At 58.9% G+C, this 17,305-nt stretch overlaps 2 protein-coding genes across 4 annotated transcripts in view; both read left to right on the top strand.

Annotated features, from left to right (window-relative positions):
* G0S2 (G0/G1 switch 2) overlaps window positions 1–6,067 on the top strand; it is a 64,462-nt gene extending 58,395 nt beyond the window's left edge. The window contains exons 2-3 of one of the 3 annotated variants that reach the window (XM_072918875.1): window positions 5,045–5,166; window positions 5,500–6,067. In XM_072918875.1, coding sequence (XP_072774976.1) covers window positions 5,534–5,845 — 312 coding nt within the window. In that variant the 5' untranslated portion in view covers window positions 5,045–5,166; window positions 5,500–5,533 and the 3' untranslated portion in view covers window positions 5,846–6,067. Of the gene's footprint in view, window positions 1–4,997; window positions 5,167–5,499 lie in introns of those variants that run through there. The other 2 variants (XM_030292060.4, XM_002198652.7) reach the window with 2 other exon arrangements.
* A 5,504-nt stretch (window positions 6,068–11,571) lies between these two features.
* LOC100222111 (11-beta-hydroxysteroid dehydrogenase 1) lies at window positions 11,572–17,301 on the top strand. Its single transcript, XM_030292143.4, has 6 exons — window positions 11,572–12,137; window positions 12,700–12,830; window positions 14,564–14,675; window positions 15,243–15,428; window positions 15,951–16,094; window positions 16,809–17,301. The coding sequence occupies exons 1-6, from the start codon at window positions 12,050–12,052 to the stop codon at window positions 17,042–17,044; spliced, it is 897 nt and encodes a 298-aa protein (XP_030148003.4). The 5' UTR covers window positions 11,572–12,049; the 3' UTR covers window positions 17,045–17,301.
* Window positions 17,302–17,305: the final 4 nt, after the last annotated feature.

Below are 17,305 nucleotides of genomic sequence, written 5' to 3'. Positions count from 1 at the left end.
GGCAGGGCCCTGCAGCCAGGGAGGGACAGCCAGAGCTCAGCACCTGCTCCACGCCCAGCCCAGCACAGGAGCACAGAGGTGCCCCAGATCCCTTCCACACCACTTGGACAGCAAAGCAAAGGCTCAGGATTTGCCCTTAAATTGGGTTTTCCTTTTCCCCCCAGATCCTTTCCCCACCCTCTGTGGCCTGACCCACGATGGGTCGGCACAGAATGCCCCAGTATCCCCAGTACCCCCAGTATCCCCAGTATCCCCAGTATCCCCGAAGGGCAGCAGGGCTGGGCACAGCCCCCCAAGCACGAGGGACACGGTGCAGAGCTGGCAGGGCACAGGCTGGCACTGTGCTCGCTTTCCACCGGGACCTTGATAAAATTATCCTTGCAGCGTTATTTTTGTCACGTCCCCATTTTCTAAACAGGAAAATATTCCATTAGGAAAGCAGCCAGCTCCCCTCTGGGGGTTTAGGCTTTCCAGGCCGTGGAATGGAGGGGTCTCTGCACCCCTGGTGCCAGCCAGCGAACCCCCCAAAGCCTCTCCACCGACTCCCAGGGCAGATGTTTGCATGAACATTTAGGGACATTTAGGACATCCTTTGAGGCACAGATTCCCCCGTGTGACAGGCAGGACACGCTGTTTGCTGCTCCTGCCTGCCAGCTTTGAGCTGCCCAGGTAGAACAGAGGCTGGTCCCACCTTTGCTGCCCTGCCTGGCTGGGCTGAGGGTGGGCACAGCCCACGGAGCTCACGCTGGGCACGGGCAGTGCCCGACCCACTCGGGACCCGTGGGGGATGAGGTGGCAGCTCCGTGTGGTTCCCGTGCTGCTGCCCAGCCCACCTTGGCTGTGCCATGCTCCAGGAGCTGTCCCCAGAGGCAGGGGCACTGGACAGTGCTGGGCACCAGCAGCAGAGTCCCTGTGCCTCTGGGACCGGCCCGGGGCTGGCATCGGCCCTCAGAGCCCGCACAGGGCACCGCAGTGACCAGGGCAGCACAGTGACCAGGGCCCCACAGTGACCAGGGCACCGCAGTGACCAGGGCACCGCAGTGACCAGGACTTTCTAAAGCCTTCTGAGTTTACATTCTTGTAGCAAACCTTCTCACACACATTCTGTAAATCATTGATTGTTCTGCATTCCTTCATAGAGGCAGGGAGATTTGACAGACTGGTGGTTTGTCCAGTTCGTTGGAGAGGTGGCACTTTCACCCTCCAATCCACTGCCACCTTTGGAAAACTCTAAGTGCTGGAGTAAAAAAAGAAATAAATTAAGTCTTTTACCACGGCAATAACAGCAGCTGGCATCGTTCTTTCTCGTGTGCCATAGTAACAGTTCTGGGGGTGTTCTGGGAGTGTTCTGGCAGGAGGGGCAGCTCCCTTTCCCTCCCAGCCCCTCCCAGGGCAGCTCTCCTCCTCCCGGAGCCTCCAGCACGCACCCGCGGCATGGCCAGCGCCTGCCGTGCCAGCCGGGAGTGTGCCAGCCCGGGCAGAAGGAGCGTGCCAGCCCGGGCTGAGGAATGTGCCAGCCCCGGGCTGAGGAATGTGCCAGCTCCGGGCCGGTGAAACCGGAGCTGAGCACCTCCTCAGGGCTGGCAGCCGGGCTCGCTCCGCGCCCCAGAGCACGGCCAAGGTCACCCCCGGGTGCCGAGGTGACCCGTGCCAGGAGGACACTCAGCCCGGCAGAGCACCCGGCTGCCACAGCTGAGCATCCCCGAGCAGCTCCGGCAGATCTGCCCAGCTGGCGGCTCCGGGCGGCTCCGGAGCATCGTGCCCGAGCTGCCGCATCCCCTCTCTATCCCCGCTCCATCCCAGCTCCATCCCCTCCCCATCCCAGCTCCATCCCCGCTCCATCCCCTCTCCATCCCCTCTCCATCCCCTCTCCATCCCCTCTCCATCCCCTCTCCATCCTGACTCCATCCCAGCTCCATCCCCTCTCCATCCCCTCTCCATCCCCTCTCCCCATCCCATCTCCATCCCCGCTCCATCCCCTCTCCATCCCAGCTCCATCCCATCTCCATCCCCGCTCCATCCCCTCTCCATCCCAGCTCCATCCCCTTTCCATCCCGGCTCCATCCCGGCTCCATCCCAGCTCCATCCCCTTTCCATCCCGGCTCCATCCCCACTCCATCCCTGCTCCATCCCCGCTCCATCCCCTCTCCATCCCCGCTCCATCCCCTCTCCATCCCCTCTCCATCCCCTCTCCATCCCAGCTCCATCCCCTTTCCATCCCGGCTCCATCCCCACTCCATCCCGGCTCCATCCCCTCTCCATCCCCTCTCCATCCCCGCTCCATCCCAGCCGGATTCGGGCTGAGCCGCGCTGCTGCCGCTGCTCGGGAGGTTCGGGCTCAGCTCTTCCCCCCGTGACGTGAAACTCCCGCGGCTCCCCCAGGACAAAGCCTGCTTTAATCAAAGTTGCGATTAAACCGGACAACATCCTCATGCAGACTCTCCTAAATAAGATTTAGAACAGCTAAAATTAGTCTAATTTGGTGTTAATCATTAATCGTTTTATCCACCTAATTCAATTTAAATGTCCACTCCACACGACGAGCTTGCACAGACTTTGTTACTGAAATCTAAACCAAAATTGAATTAAATGTTGTCAAATTAGATGAACACAATCTGAGTGCTGCTATGAGAAGTGTTTGCCAGAGGTGATTATCAGCTGATTAGTTTATTATTGAACTAAACAGTTATTAAATTATCCTGAGCTCTGTGTCAGCCCTAAAGCTCCAGCTCTCAGTACTTTGGGAATGCAGGGACATCTCCATCAGCATTTTACCAACAAGAGCACCCTTCCCAGCCCTCAGGAAAAGTCTTGCAAACACAAGGCTCAGCAGGCAACAAAACCCTGCCTGAAAAAGCCGAAACCAACCGAAAATCACTTTTGTAAGTGAAATGTCACAACTCCAAGGGTTCACAGCGGCCTTTGTGTGGGGCCGGGGCAGCCCCAGCCCAGCCGCTGCTGCTGGGGCTGAGCAGGGCTGGGGCAGCCCCAGCTCCCCCTGGAGCAGCACCGTGACCCCCAAAGAGCTGCGGGAGCAGCCCTGACCTTGAACTTCCCCTGTCTGGTCGCTGTCTCCTCCAGCTATCTTTTCTCCAATGGCCATTTTTCTGAGCGTTGCAGAAGAGAAAAAACTCAGCCCGAACTCAGGAATCGGCTGCAACCCCGGCTGCCAAGTTGGCAGAGAAGATAAGGACCCTTTATTTAAAGTAAAAAAACCCAGACGCTGAGGAGGGATAGACGAGTCTTTAGCAACTTTTACAGCCAGTCTTGCAATACAATTTCCTAAGCAGACTCAACTTGCAGAAAAAGAAAGAACAGCCCAATTTTCAGCAGGAGCGTTTCCTTGGAGCGTGGCGGGCAGGGGCAGCCTCTGGGACGTGCGGGATGTCAGGAGCCGGGGGTGACTCAGTGCCCCACACGCCCCGCACAGCTCAGCTCTGGAGAGGGGAAATCCCCTCCGATTCAAGGGTTCAAGGGCCCTGCCCCTTCTCAGGTGGCTCAGCAGAGCCCTGGCACCTCTCGTGGGCAGGGAACCCAGCGGTGTGGGGGCATCAAAAACTGGGGAGCAGCAGGGAAGGGAGGGAGGGAGCTTTGCCTCCTTCAACACGCACCAACCTCTCCCTAAAACTGCTGCTACAACATCAGCTGATATTTCAATTTCTATACACTGCCCAGCAGAGCCATTCCCATCCTCTCAGCACACGGATCAGCCAAGAAGTCTGACCCAGAGTCCGTCATCTGCTGGAAATCCCAACAACTTCTCGTGGCTTTAGCTGCTGAGATGTGCATGGAACCCAGAGCATTCCTGCTGCCAGAGCAGCGTCTGCTCCGACTGACCTGCAGCCGATGATGGTGATGGCGACGATGATGCAATCGTTCTTGCATCATCAGTAATGCCGGGGGTATTGCTGCAACACTGCCTGGCTGCAGCCCAGGATGGAAAGAGCACCGTGCTGCAGGTGGCACAGAGGGTGCCACAAAGGGCGACACAAAGGGTGACACAAAGGGTGCCACAAAGGGTGACACAAAGGGTGACACAAAGGGTGCCACAAAGGGTGACACAAAGTGTGACACAAGGGGTGACACAAAGGGGTGACACAAAGGGGTGACACAGATTCAGCACCAAGTGCAGGAAAAGTGAAGAGTGGATCTGAAGTTGATGTAAGCTCCCCCCGCTCTGGAGCTCCCCAAAGTTCTCTCCCTCCCAGGAGGGCAGGGGCTGTCCCACCTGCAGAGTCACCGGTTCCCTTGGGGCACCTGGAGGAACCCTGCACAGACAGCGTCCTGCTCGGCCCGGTGACATTGCTGTGGCCTTGGCGCATTTCCTCAGCCCCTTCCCCTTCCCCTTTCCCAGCCCCTTCCCCTTTCCCAGCCCCTTCCCCAAGCGGGCAGCAAGGCAGGGGCGTTTTTCTGACTTGGAGCAAGGCAGGGGCGTTTTTCTGACTTGGAGCAAGGCAGGGGCATTTTTCTGACTTGGCCCCGCACAGCCCCAGGCCCCGATCCAAACGCTGCCCTGCTTTGGAGCCGTGGATACAGATCCTCTCCCAGCCTCCCGGGCAAGCGGCAAAGCTCCTGTGAACACAGGAAATATTTCTTGCAGAAGCAGGTACAGCGCTGCACAGCAAGTCGGGCATCAGATCTCTGGTTTGGGAATTAGACTGAGACAACCTTGGGGTGTTTTTTTGGAGGAAGGAAAAACATAAGTTTTTTAAGACAAAAAGGAGAAATGGAAGGAGGGATGGGAAAACACAAGGAGAAATGGAAGGAGAAAGAAGTGAAGGAGGAATGGAAAGAGGAGATAAATAAAAAAATAAAAATATTTACAAAGTGGGGGAGGAAAGGGTCTAAAAAAAAAAAAAAAAAAGCGGTTTTTTTTTTCCTTCTGGCCGGATTAGGGGCAGGAGCTGCCAAGCGCGGGGGGGCCGCGCTGGCCGAGCTCCGGGCCCCGCTCCCGGCCCGGCCCCCGCCCCGCCCGCCCCGGCAGCGATAAAAGGCGGCGGCGGCGGCCCCGGGCAGCGGCTGCAGCGGAGCGGCTGCGACAGCGACAGCGACAGCGACAGCAGCACCACCGCAACACCGCAGCGCTCCTGCACTGCTCCCTGCACCGCTCAGCCCTGCACCAACACCGCAGCGATCCCTGCACTGCTCAGCCCTGCACCAACAGCGGTAAGGGCTGCGGGGGGATGCGGGATGCGATGGGACGGGGCGGGACGGGACAGGACGGTGCTCAAAACGCGTGGCAGCAGCGGTGTGTGCCCACCGCAGCCTGGGGAGGGTGACTCGGTCCCGGGGAGGGTGGCTCGGTCCCGGGGAGGGTGGCTCGGTCCCGGGGCACCGCGGGGACAGGGAGTGTGTTTTTTCCTGAGGCAAACCTTTAGCAAAAATCCCCAATCCCCATTTAAAGCCCAGCTGCGGGTCTGCAGGGGGCTCGGGGAGCCCGGGGAGCTCTGCCACCACAGCAGCTGGATTGAACTCGTGTCCCTCTCTCTTCTCTTCCAGCAGCGCCATCCAAACCCACCACTGCAGAACCGAGATGGAAACCGTGCATGAGCTGCTCCCCTTCGCCAAAGAAATGCTCAGCCAGAAGCCCAGCAGGAAGATGGTCAAGCTGTACATGCTGGGCAGCGTGCTGGCCTTCTTCGGGGTGGTGATCGGCCTGGTGGAGACCGTGTGCAGCCCCTTCGGCTCCGAGGCCAGCCCGGAGGAGGAGCGGGACAAGGAGAAGGCGGCGGCGGCCCGGGAGCAGCCGGAGCCGCAGCACCGGGAGGGTTTGGTGCTGGCCAAGGGCAAGGCGGCCGTGCCGGGGCTGCAGAGGGCTCTGGTGACCCGGCAGCACGCGTCCTAGGCCGGCCCCACCGCCCAGAGACTCCGCTCGGTGCCAGCACCAAGAGAAGGCTCGGCTGAAGGAGACTGCAGAAGTGAAGGGTTATATTTGCTGCTGTGCAGCAGTGGGGAAAAATACCTTTTGTTGGTATAAACCTGTGCGCCACGCACAGCACGGTTTCTTATTTTTCTTACGGACGCATTTTACACCATTTTGCAAGATCAATAAATATTTTATATGGTACCAGTGCTCTCTCTTGCTGCTGTTATTTTCCAAGCCTTCTGGTGCTGGTCTGCAGAGGGTTTGCTCACGGCTCTGGCTCCTTTTAGGGGGCAGGGGGGACGCAGGGGACAGGGGAGGAGGGGGCTGCCCCTCCCCATAAACCCCACAAACCCCACAGGGGCTGCTCTGCTCTGCCTCTCCCTCTGCTCCTTCCCAAGGCGGGGAGGAGGTGGCATTTGTGTCACACGGAGGTGGAGGTGGCATTTCTGTCACACGGAGGTGGCATTTGTGTCACACGGGTGCCACATGCCCCAGCTGGAGGTGGGGCTGTGCTTCAGGGGTTATCTGGGTTCAATGGCACAGATTTATCTCTGCCACGGCCACGTGTGCACAGAACTGGTTTAAAATAAATCTAAACCCCGTTCTTGCCCTGGCAGCCCTCCAACAGGCTCCAGCTGCTGCACAGCTAAAAATCCCCAAAGCAGAACCCCTCCACCTCTCCTGGGGTCTTTCACAAAGGCACCACAGACACCTGAGCGTGCAGAGTGACGCTGGATTCCAGAGTCACAGGGTGTCACACGGAAAAAGCCCGAGATAGCACAGCAGGCTGGAGGCTGAGGAAACTGTCCCAGGCTTCAGGCTCCACTCAGAGCGCTGCCAGCCTCATTAGAGGACTTTCACCTATTTAAAAAATGTTCTGGGGCTTAGCAAGAATCTGCTGCATTTGGGACTAAGCCATGTCAGTCAAACAGAGTCTCCAGCCAGCCAGGGCTGAGTGATCCCGACCGCACTTCAGAGGGGAGGGCAGCAAACAGCCCCGCCAGTCCTGAGCAGGGCAGAAATCCGGGCAGAAAATCCTCCTCAGCTGCCCAAAGGCAGCGCAGGGCAGGGGAGCAGCAGATCACACCTCACAGGCACAGGGAGATGCACCAGCAGCGTGCCTCTCTCTAAAAGCAAAACAACTCAGCCAAACGCTGGTTCATGGAAAATGAAAAAGCCCTGCCAGACCTCAGTGCCCAATGCAAGCTCCTCCCAGAGCTGCACAACGTAAGATCAGGACCTGAAAATATCAGAATAGGCTGAAGTTCACTATTTCATTTTCATAATACACAACCCACTATTCATTCTGTTGACAATTATTTCTGTTACCAAAACAAACCCAGCAGCACAGAGTGGAGAAAGAATCCCACCCAGAATCTGCACAAAAACTCTGCTCAAGCTTTCAAATTTAAGGTACTTTTTCCTCAGTCAAAATTATAGTTCAATTTAAAATAATGTTTGAGAATTACTTCATTTAGTCGGTAACAAACCCTTTGGTCTCTGGCAAGGCGGCTGAGACAACCTTGGGGTGTTTTTTTGGAGGGAGGAAAAACATAAGTTTCTTAAGAGAAAAAGGAGAAATGGAAAGAGGGATGGGAAAACACAGGGATAAATGGAAGGGGAAAGAAATAGAATGAGGAATGGAAAGAGGAGATAAAAAGATAATTTAAAAAAATATTTTTTAGTTAACCCTCCCTGATACCAATGGAAGTTTCATGGGAAAACAGAATTCAGCCTGAAGGGAGCCAGCAGCTGAGGATGCCCATGGTGGGCCCATTCCAGCTTTACCGAGGTGTGACATTCAGCAGGGAAGGCTGGCTGGCATCCCGGTGGCACACGGGGGGCTGTGGCAGGGATGGGGGCACTGCCAGAGCCCGGCTGGGGCGGATCAAAGCCAGGGGAGAGCCCCAGGCCGGCCCGGGCAGCTGGGAGCGTTCAGCAGGGCCGGGTTAAAGAAACTCCGTGTCCCGGAGCAGTGCTGCTCCAGGTGTGCCAGCCTGGCACTGGGAGAGGGGCACTGGGAAAGGGGACCCCCCAAACCCCGCTGTGCCTGCCCTGCTGCCCACACCGCCTCCTCCCAGGCTCCCAGCCCGGGTTATGAGCTTAGAGCAAAGAGGGCTGGGAGCGGTGGGAAAAGCTGCTCCTAAGGCAGCTCAGGGGATCAGCCAGCTAAAGGCAGCCCTGCTGGGCAGGACCCGCAGAGGAAGGGCTCTGTCCTGCTCCTGCTCCTGCCCCGCTCCTGCTCCTGCTCCTGTCCCTCTTCCTCTTCCTCTTCCTCTTCCTCTTCCTCTTCCTGCCCCGCTCCTGCCCGGCTCGGGGTGGCACCGCCCGGCTCGGAATGGCACCGCTCACAGCTCACCCGGCCGGGCCAGCCTGGGGCCAGCCCGGGCTGCTGCCCCTCGCCCGGGGCACTGCAGGGACGGAGCGGCGCTGGCTCCCTGCAGAGGGGCAATTAGAGCTGTGTTAATCACCGATTCTACCCCGAGGACCGCCTCAAGCCTTGTTCGAAGTACTCAACAAATCCAGAGTGTGCGGGACTTGCTTTGGCACTTCTGACACCACTACAACAGTGACAGTGACCCCACAGCATCCTACAACATCCCAGAGCACCCTATAGCATCCTACAGCATCCCATAGCATCCCACAGCACCCTACAACATTCCAGAGCACCCCAGAGCATCCCAGAGCATCCTACAACATCCCAGAGCACCCTATAGCATCCTACAGCATCCCACAGCATCCCAGAGCATCCTACAACATTCCACAGCATTCCACTGCATCCCACAGCATCCTGCAACATTCCACAGCACCCCAGAGCATCCCACAGCATCCTACAACATCCCACAGCATCCTACAACATCCCAGAGCACCCCAGAGCATCCCAGAGCATCCTACAACATCCCACAACATTCCACAGCATCCCACAGCATCCCACAGCATCCCACAGCATCCCACAGCATCCCACAGCCCAGATGGCCACAGCCCCCGGGCCAATTGCAAAATAGTTTAATTACAAACGCCGGGATAGAGCAGAGAGAAACCAGATGGGATGAGGCCCAGGCAGGACCAGGGAGCAGCTGGGGAGAGCATTTAGGGCTGAGTTAAACCCAGACCCTGCGGGACAAACTGCTGGGGAGAGCCGCACATTGCCCCAGGGCTGAGTGACATTGCTGGGTTCCCCTGAGGTGGATTTCTGTTGTCTGAATCTGGTTTGTTCCAGCCTGTAAACATGACACTCTCCTGGTGCATTGAATTCTCAGGGAAAATGCAGCTGGCACAAAATCCGGTGAGGCTTTGTCTGTAGCCATCTTTCGAAGGTCTGATTTCAGCCCGGAGCTGTCAGGCACTCATTGATCCCTGGGGCTGGGGCCCTCCCCTCGGGGCTCTGGATGCCTTCAGAGTCCTCGCTGCTATTTGCAGTGCGGACACTGCATACCCCCGGGGCTGCCAGGCTAAATTTAGGGGTGCAGATAAGAGTATCAGCCTCAGCCCCCCAGCCCCAAGGGCACTGGGAACGTGGACAGCAGCCAAGGCTCTGAGCAGCCACAGCTCCAACCATGACATTTCAAGGCAGCAATTCCCAATTTGGTCACACAGAGAAAAAACACAAATTTAGGGCTTGGAAATTACTTGAACATCACAGTAATTTCTCTGAACCAGCAGTGTGCAGAAATGTGATGTCAAACCGAGCCAAAGCCACCCTCCAATCCTCTCATCTCCCTTGGGACTGGGAGTGCACTTCCAGCGGTGTAGCTGTGACAGCAATGGGGTTCTTCTGCAGGATGTGCAAGTGGAAAAGTAGAACTGGGGGCAGCCTTGATATGGTGATGGCCCTGTAAAAAAAGGAATTAGAGCTGTGTTCATGGCAAAGGGCTCTGGCACAGCTGGGTAGGAAAAATAATATTTTAATGTCTCTGAGAAAAAGAAGAGAAAAAAAAAAAAGAAGAAAAGACAAAGGAAAATCCTCTGCATTTGACCAAGGTTTGAAAATTATTTGAAAAAAGACAAATATCACTCAAAAAAAGGGAAAAAAGAAAAAAAAAAAGTGGTTTCCAAATTCCTGCCAAGTGTTTTGAGCCTTGGAGCTGCCTGCAGAAACCTGCCCCGGCCCAGCCGTGCCCTGGAACGCGCTCCTGCAGGGCTCTCCAATTTCCAGTTTCCAATTTCCCCTCTCCCGGTTTCTGCCAGGACAAGTTTCCCCCCCAAGCCACGAGAAGAGCGGGATGGGAATCTGTGGGGACCACCCCAGAGAGGTGTTCCAGGAGCGGCAGGGCTGGGCACGGCGGGCACAGGGCTGGGCACAGTGGGCACAGCATCCCACGGCTCTGGGCACGGCGCTGGGCTCTGCCCCACCGAGGCTCGGAGCAGCCAGCACCAGAAAACTCTTCCCCGCCAGCCTTTCCTGCTCCCCGCCCCCAGGAAAAGTTCAAAACAAGTTCTTCATCTGCAGACAGGAAAACAAGGCCAGAAAAAGCTGCGAGTGGGAGTGAGGAGCAGCAGCAGCCTGGCGGGGATGGCAGCTGGGAACAAACCCCGTGGGCAGCGCCACGAGCAAACCCCGCTCCCCTCCACACACCACACAGCACAACTGCTTCTACGGAAAACTGGGCTCGGCTTTGTCCGAAATATTCCATATTTCAGTCCTTCATTGTCAGCCACTTTGCAAAACCCCAGCCCAACCCCGCAGTTCTCGCCACCAGCAGCACGGTGGGCCGGTGCTGGCTCCGGAATCCCCCCGTGCTCCATCCCCACGGATCAAAGAACACAATTCCTTCCCGTCACACTCGCAGATGGTGCACAAAGGTTGGTGGTTATTGCTTTGCTAATGCCAGTAATAAACTAAAATATCTTGAGCAGAGCCTCTCTCCCTGCCGGCCACAGACAAGGTCCCAGCTGAGATACAGTTAATTACTTCATTTTCTTTCCCTTTCCATAGCCAAGGATGAAATGGTTGCCCCACGATCACAGCTCAGTTCCCCCAAAGGGAGGCAGGAAAAGCAATGGCTGTGCTGGTTTTATCTGACCCAGAGTGGGCTGAGAGCTTCTTATCACAGGCAGAGTTGAGAGGGGAGCAGAAAGGCAGAAAAGGAAAAATATCCTCCATAAAGCAGCAGCAAGGCCCTGCCAGGCACAGCGCTGAAGGAAAGCACTTGAGCTTTAAAGATGCCATAGGAGGGGAAAGAGCCACTGGACAATTCTGCCTGGGTCTGTCAGAGACAAGCAGAGTGCTGTGCCCAGGAAGGTGAGGAGTGCAGCTGCAAACACAGCTTTGGTCCCAGCAGAGCAGTGAGGCTCTGGCAGGGCACAAAGAGCTCCCTCAGCCTTCCCCAGGGATGGAGACCCCAGAGCAAAGCTGGGACGAGCTTTATCCCCATGGCACAAGGCCCACAGCGCTGGCTTTGCTGAGGCTTGGGGAGCTACAGGGTGTTCTGTGGGCTTTCCTCACAATTATATTCATTTAAAAGTCAGAATAAAGCTCTTGCAAAACCCAAAGGAGGAGCCATGGCAGCAAGGCCACTGATTTCTCTGCAGAAAACATCCAGTGTTTCCCTGCAAACCCCCCTTGGGGCTGAGGTGGCTGCACCCCACAGATGGGTCCAGCCCAGCCCCTGCTCACAGACAAAAAAAAAGAGATTAAAAACCCAGCCCTGCCTCAGCAGAGCGTTGCTGGGGCTGTTGGGGTGCAATGTGCTGCTGGGTCCCTGCTGCCAGCAGCCCGGGGCAGGGGCAGCTTTGGGGGGCACAGGAGCAGTGGGGGTGTCCCTGCCAGAGCCGGGCACATCTCTGCCCGGGGCCTGCAGGAATGAAGGACAACGTTCAACCACCTGCACTGGGCTCCCTCTGATGTTCTCCGAGTGAAACTTGATGCTGCTCAGCAAAGACACACCTCTTCCAGGGTGTTGTACAAAATTCTGCATTTTAATGTAGGACAGGAAATATGAAAAGAGCCGGGCAGAACCCAAACAGCCCCGCTGGCCAGGCCGAGCAGCAGGGAGCGAACCAAAGGCTTTGCCTGGCTCATCCATCCGCCCACCTGGGATTTTCCAGGGCTCTGGAAGCCGCAGCTCCTCTGCTAACAAGTTTTTAAAGGGTCACACTGCTGCTTCCCTCGGCAGCAGCTCTGCAGAGGGATTTTTGTTCCTTCCTTCTCTCCCCTGCTGCATTTCCTGACTCCACAGTGGGATGGGTCGGTTGAAAAAGATTCTTATTCCCTCTCTGGGATTGGTTTTGGCCTTCTGGTTCTATTCTGCGAGGGACACTTTCAAACCGGGTAAGTATCCAAAGTGAATCTGACTTTAGGAAAAAGCGAAAAAAGCCACATTTGGGTGTTTTGTGTAGAGACCGGACAAAGCCCGGGGCACGGCACGGCCGAGCCTTTGTGTGGTGGCAGATACTGGGAGCTGCTTTGACAAAGATTTAAAACCAAACTGAACAAGGCAGAAAAGCTCCTGAGGCAGCAGGTGAGGCAGGGGGCGAGAGGGAGAGGGCACCGAGTGCTCCATTTCCCCGTGTGCAGGAAAAGTTTTATAAATGGGGTTTGTAAGCGTTAAAGTTTGGAGCACGCACTCAGTGGATTGCTTTTATTACAGAGTTGATAAATTGTGCCCTGGCTTGTGGAAAAAGCTGCTGGGGGAGCCCAGAGCTGTCCCTGTGTTGCTGCAGTCCCGGGGAGATGCAGCAGCTCCGCAGCTTTTCCATGATTTGGGAGAGCCGGGCTGGTGTGGGTGCTTGGCACTCCTTCAGCTCCCAGTTAACGTTGGGCCGAGGGGCACACAGCAACTGTGCTGCTTTGGGTGGAATAATAACCAAAACTGGCCGTGCCTCCCTCCCAGAGATGCTGCGGGGCAAGCGGGTGATCGTGACGGGAGCCAGCACGGGCATCGGGGAGCAGATGGCTTATCACCTGGCCAGGATGGGCTCCCACGTCCTGCTCACGGCACGCACAGAGGCCAGGCTGCAGAACGTGAGTGGCACCTGGCTCCTGCTCCTGGCAGGGCACGGGCACAGGGACGGGACCCGCCAGCACAGCACAGCTCAGCACAGCACAGCACAGCACAGCACAGCACAGCACAGCACAGCACAGCACAGGGACACCCACGGCACAGGCCGCAGGAACATCCACATCTCTGCCACTGTCACCTGGGCACTGTGACAGACCACACCTGGGCACGGTGACAGTGACAGGTCACACCTGAGCACTGTGACATTCACAGGTCACACCTGGGCACGGTGACAGTCACAGGTCACACCTGAGCACTGTGACATTCACAGGTCACACCTGGGCACGGTGACAGTCACAGGTCCTGGCCAGGCATGGTGACAGTGACAGGTCACACCATTGAGCACTGTGACATTCACAGATGACACCTGGGCACAGTGACAGTGACAGGGCCCACCCAGGCACAGTGACAGACCCCTGTGCCCTGGGAGCTGGTGTCACCCTGTGCCCTGGAGGCCCTGCACAGCCGCAGTCCCTGCTGCAGCCGCAGCTCCCTGCAGCCCACGCTGCAGCGCCCGAGCTGCACACACACTCCCACACACACACCCACACACATCCCCACACATATTCCCACACTCACCCCCAGCCCCATCCCCACACTCACCCCCACCCCCATCCCCACACCCTCATTCCTGCACGCTGCAGCTCCAGCCAGACTGCCTCGGGTAACCAGGGCTCAGCCAAGGAAGCATTTCCCGGGCTCCCTTTGAAGTTCCCAAGGCTCCAAACACACTCCCAAAAACCCAAACCGCTGGTTTAAGGTGGGGACACATCACAGGGAGCTCCAACACCCACACCTGAGCCAGCAGGCTCCGGGGCAGGGAGGGGGACGGGGCAGGGAGAGGACCCTGGAGCAGGGATGGGGCTGGGCAGGGATGGGTTCCCAGGGAAGGGATGGGTTCCCAGGGCAGGGATGGGGCTCTGGGCAGGGATGGGGCTCTGGGCAGGGATGGGGCTCTGGAGCAGGGATGGGTTCCCAGAGCAGGGATGGGTTCCCAGAGCAGGGATGGGGCTCTGGAGCAGGGATGGGGGCTCTGGGCAGGGATGGGGCTCTGGGCAGGGATGGGTTCCCAGGGCAGGGATGGGCTCTGGGCAGGGATGGGCTCTGGGCAGGGTTGGTCTCTGGGCAGGTACAGGCTCTGGGCAGGGACAGGGCTCTGGGCAGGGTTGGTCTCTGGGCAGGGACAGGGCTCTGGGCAGGGTTGGTCTCTGGGCAGGTACAGGGCTCTGGGCAGGGATGGGTTCCCAGGGCAGGGATGGGGCTCTGGGCAGGGACAGGGCTCTGGGCAGGGTTGGTCTCTGGGCAGGGACAGGCTCCGGGCAGGGACAGGGCTCCAGGCAGGGATGGGTTCCCAGAGCAGGTACAGGGCTCTGGGCAGGGATGGGCTCCAGGCAGGGACAGGGCTCCGGGCAGGGATGGGGCTCCGGGCAAGGATGGGGGCTCTGGGCAGGGACAGGCTCCGGGCAGGGACAGGGCTCTGGGCAGGGATGGGGCTCTGGGCAGGGATGGGTTCCCAGGGCAGGGACAGGCTCTGGGCAGGGATGGGGGCTCTGGGCAGGGACAGTCTCTGGGCAGGGACAAGCTCCGGGCAGGGACAGGGCTCTGGGCAGGGATGGGGGCTCTGGGCAGGGATGGGTTCCCAGGGCAGGGACAAGCTCCAGGCAGGGACAGGGCTGCCCAGCCCCGCTGTCTGCAGGTGGTCCGGCGCTGCCTGGAGCTGGGAGCAGCCTCGGCGCGCTTCGTCAGCGGCACCATGGAGGACACGGCCTTCGCCCAGCACGTGGTGAGGGAGGCCCAGGCCGCGCTGGGTACGTCTGAACCCGCTCTGCACAGCGCCAGCATCCCGGCCCGGCCACGCCTTTCACCACACGCAAAATAAAGCGGGAGAGATGGGGCCAGATGGGAAAAATTCTCCCCTAATTCTGCCCCTCTGCCGGCGTTGCTGCCTCTCACACTGAACTGCGCTCTCAATTTCAGCTCTGTGGCCTCCTGGCATCCTGCTGCAGTGTCACAGCCCTGGATTTCATCAGCCCAGCGCCGGGGTCCGGCAGCCCTGGCCACTGTGGCCATGGGTCACGGCACAGAAATGCACCAGCCCTGCTCCCTCTCCCCCCCGGCCCACAGACAGCTCAGGGTGATCTCCCCTGGGCCATGGCATTTGTGTTTTGAACTAAAAAATGTATCACAACAAAATATTTACTGGCAGCCACCATCCAGGCTGTATCCCTGCTCTGGAGATAACAGGCCATAGCTCTGACCCAGAAACCTGATTTCCTTGGATTTCCTTGGATTACACTTATTCTGCTCCCAGAAAATGTTGTTGTGCTGGGTGCAGCCCTCTTCCCCAGCACTGATGCCCATTTTTCTGCTTGCAGGAGGCCTTGACATGCTGATCCTTAACCACGTCGGTGCATCCTACTTTGGCTTTTTTGATGGGGACGTGGAGCACGTCCGAAAGCTCCTGGAAATCAACTTCCTCAGCTACGTGGCCATGACCACGTCAGCCCTGCCCATGCTGAAGGAGAGCGAGGGCAGCATCGTGGTGGTTTCATCCATGGCAGGTGAGTGGGCAGTGCCACCAGGCACTCAAAAGGCACCTGGGCTGGTTGACAGACACACCAGGCATCCTCCAGGAGCCATAACTGCCTAGCACTAAAACCCCACCAAAACCAGCCCCAACACCCAAACCCAGATGGGGTTGGCATTGTCTTGCTGGAATTTGATTTCTGCTCAATGCAACAGCCCCATTGTGGTTTTTGACCAGCGCTGCAGTTAAACCCCACAGCTGCTGTGGTGGTCAGTGTCCTGCTGAGCAGCTCAGGCCGGGGACAGGAGTTTCACCTTTGCTCTGTCTCTCCCCTTGGAGGGTTTTGTGGCTCCTGTGGGCTGCCCCTGCCCTGAGCAGAGATGGGAGCCACAGCTTTGGCCTGAAGAGCTGGAAGACAGCAAGAATATTTGTAAAGCTGCTGCTCAGGTGCTAGGATGACACCCCAGTGGTAAAATCCTGTCTCTGAGGAAGGGCAAAAGAGCAGCTCAGGCAGAGCAGCCTCGTGTGCTAACACAGAACTTCGCCCTGTGTCCAGGTAAAGTCGGGTTCCCCTTTACCGTCCCCTACTCTGCGACTAAGTTTGCCCTGGATGGATTTTTCAGCTCCCTGAGGCAGGAGTTCGCCATTCAGAGCATCAATGTTTCCATCACGCTCTGCATCCTCGGCTTCATCGACACGGGTGAGAGCGGAGCTGTTCCAGCCCTGCTCAGGGCTGAGCACCCCCATCCCGACCCCTTCTCCTGCAGCCTCTCGGGGGGATCCCACCTGTCTGCCCCCAAAAACAGCCTCCAAAGCCATTTACTGCCCGTGCCACGTAAACACGGGCACCGCTTCCAGGCTGGCACAGCCCAACAGCCCTTTGGGTCCCCGCTGACCCGCATCCCCCGGGGGTCCCTGCTGGCTCCACATCTCCGGGGGTCCCTGCTGGTTCCACATCTCCGGGGGGTCCCCACTGACCCCGCATCCCCCGGGGGTCCCCACTGACCCGCATCCTCCGGGGGTCCCCACTGACCCGCATCCCCCGGGGGTCCCCACTGACCCGCATCCTCCGGAGGTCCCCGCTCTCCCCGCATCCCACGGGGGTCCCTGCTCTCCCCGCATCCCCCGGGGGTCCCGCTGACCCCACATCCCCCGGGGGTCCCGCTGACCCCACATCCCCCGGGGGTCCCGCTGACCCCGCATCCCCCGGGGGTCCCCATTGACCCGCATCCCCCGGGGGTCCCCGCTCTCCCCGCATCCCCCGGGGGTCCCCGCTCTCCCCGTTTCCCCCGGATGTCCCCACTCTCCCCGCATCCCCCGGGGTCCCTGCTCTCCCCGCATCCTCCGGGGGTCCCGCTGATCCCGCATCCCCCGGGGGTCCCGCTGACCCCCATCCCGGTCCGCCCGCCCGCAGAGCGCGCAGTGCGCGCTGCCGCGGAGGTGCTGGCGGAGCGTCCGGCGCCGCGGGACGAGTGCGCGCTGGAGATCCTCAAGGGCGCGGCGCTGCGCCGGAGGGAGCTCTACTACCGCTACAGCTCCACGCGGCTGCCGCTGCTGCTGCGGGACTGCGCCGCCGAGCTGCTCGACTACCTGGTGCGGAGCCGCTACCGCCTGCCCGCGACCCCCGGCGCCCCCCGCCCGCAGCACTGAGCCGCGGCCCCGCAGGGTCCCCGCCCCGGAGGGTCCCCAGAGGGTCCCCGCAGGGTCCCCGGAGGGTCCCCGGCCCCGGAGGGTCCCCGGCCATCCCCGCTCCTGGCCGCCGTGGCCGCCGCCCGGTTCGTGATGCGCTGGCGGCACCCGCAGGGACAGAGCGGGACCCGCAGCGGCGGCTCCGCGCCCTGATCTCCCCGCCAGGCCAAGGAACACTCGTTGTTGAGCTAATTTTTAAATAAAGTGTATTAACCGGACAGC

Source organism: Taeniopygia guttata, chromosome 26, assembly GCF_048771995.1.
Source record: "Taeniopygia guttata chromosome 26, bTaeGut7.mat, whole genome shotgun sequence".
Classification (NCBI taxonomy): domain Eukaryota; kingdom Metazoa; phylum Chordata; class Aves; order Passeriformes; family Estrildidae; genus Taeniopygia; species Taeniopygia guttata.
This window is presented reverse-complemented; position numbering and strand designations above follow the sequence as displayed.

What these genes read in the sequence shown, in the direction of transcription:
- LOC100222111 (XM_030292143.4), top strand. Translation starts at nt 12,050, where the DNA reads ATGGGTCGGTTGAAAAAGATTCTTATTCCCTCTCTGGGATTGGTTTTG. An exon ending in GAGGGACACTTTCAAACCGG is followed by an intron (nt 12,138 to 12,699) that starts GTAAGTATCCAA and finishes CCTCCCTCCCAG; the next exon opens with AGATGCTGCGGGGCAAGCGG. An exon ending in CAGAGGCCAGGCTGCAGAAC is followed by an intron (nt 12,831 to 14,563) that starts GTGAGTGGCACC and finishes CGCTGTCTGCAG; the next exon opens with GTGGTCCGGCGCTGCCTGGA.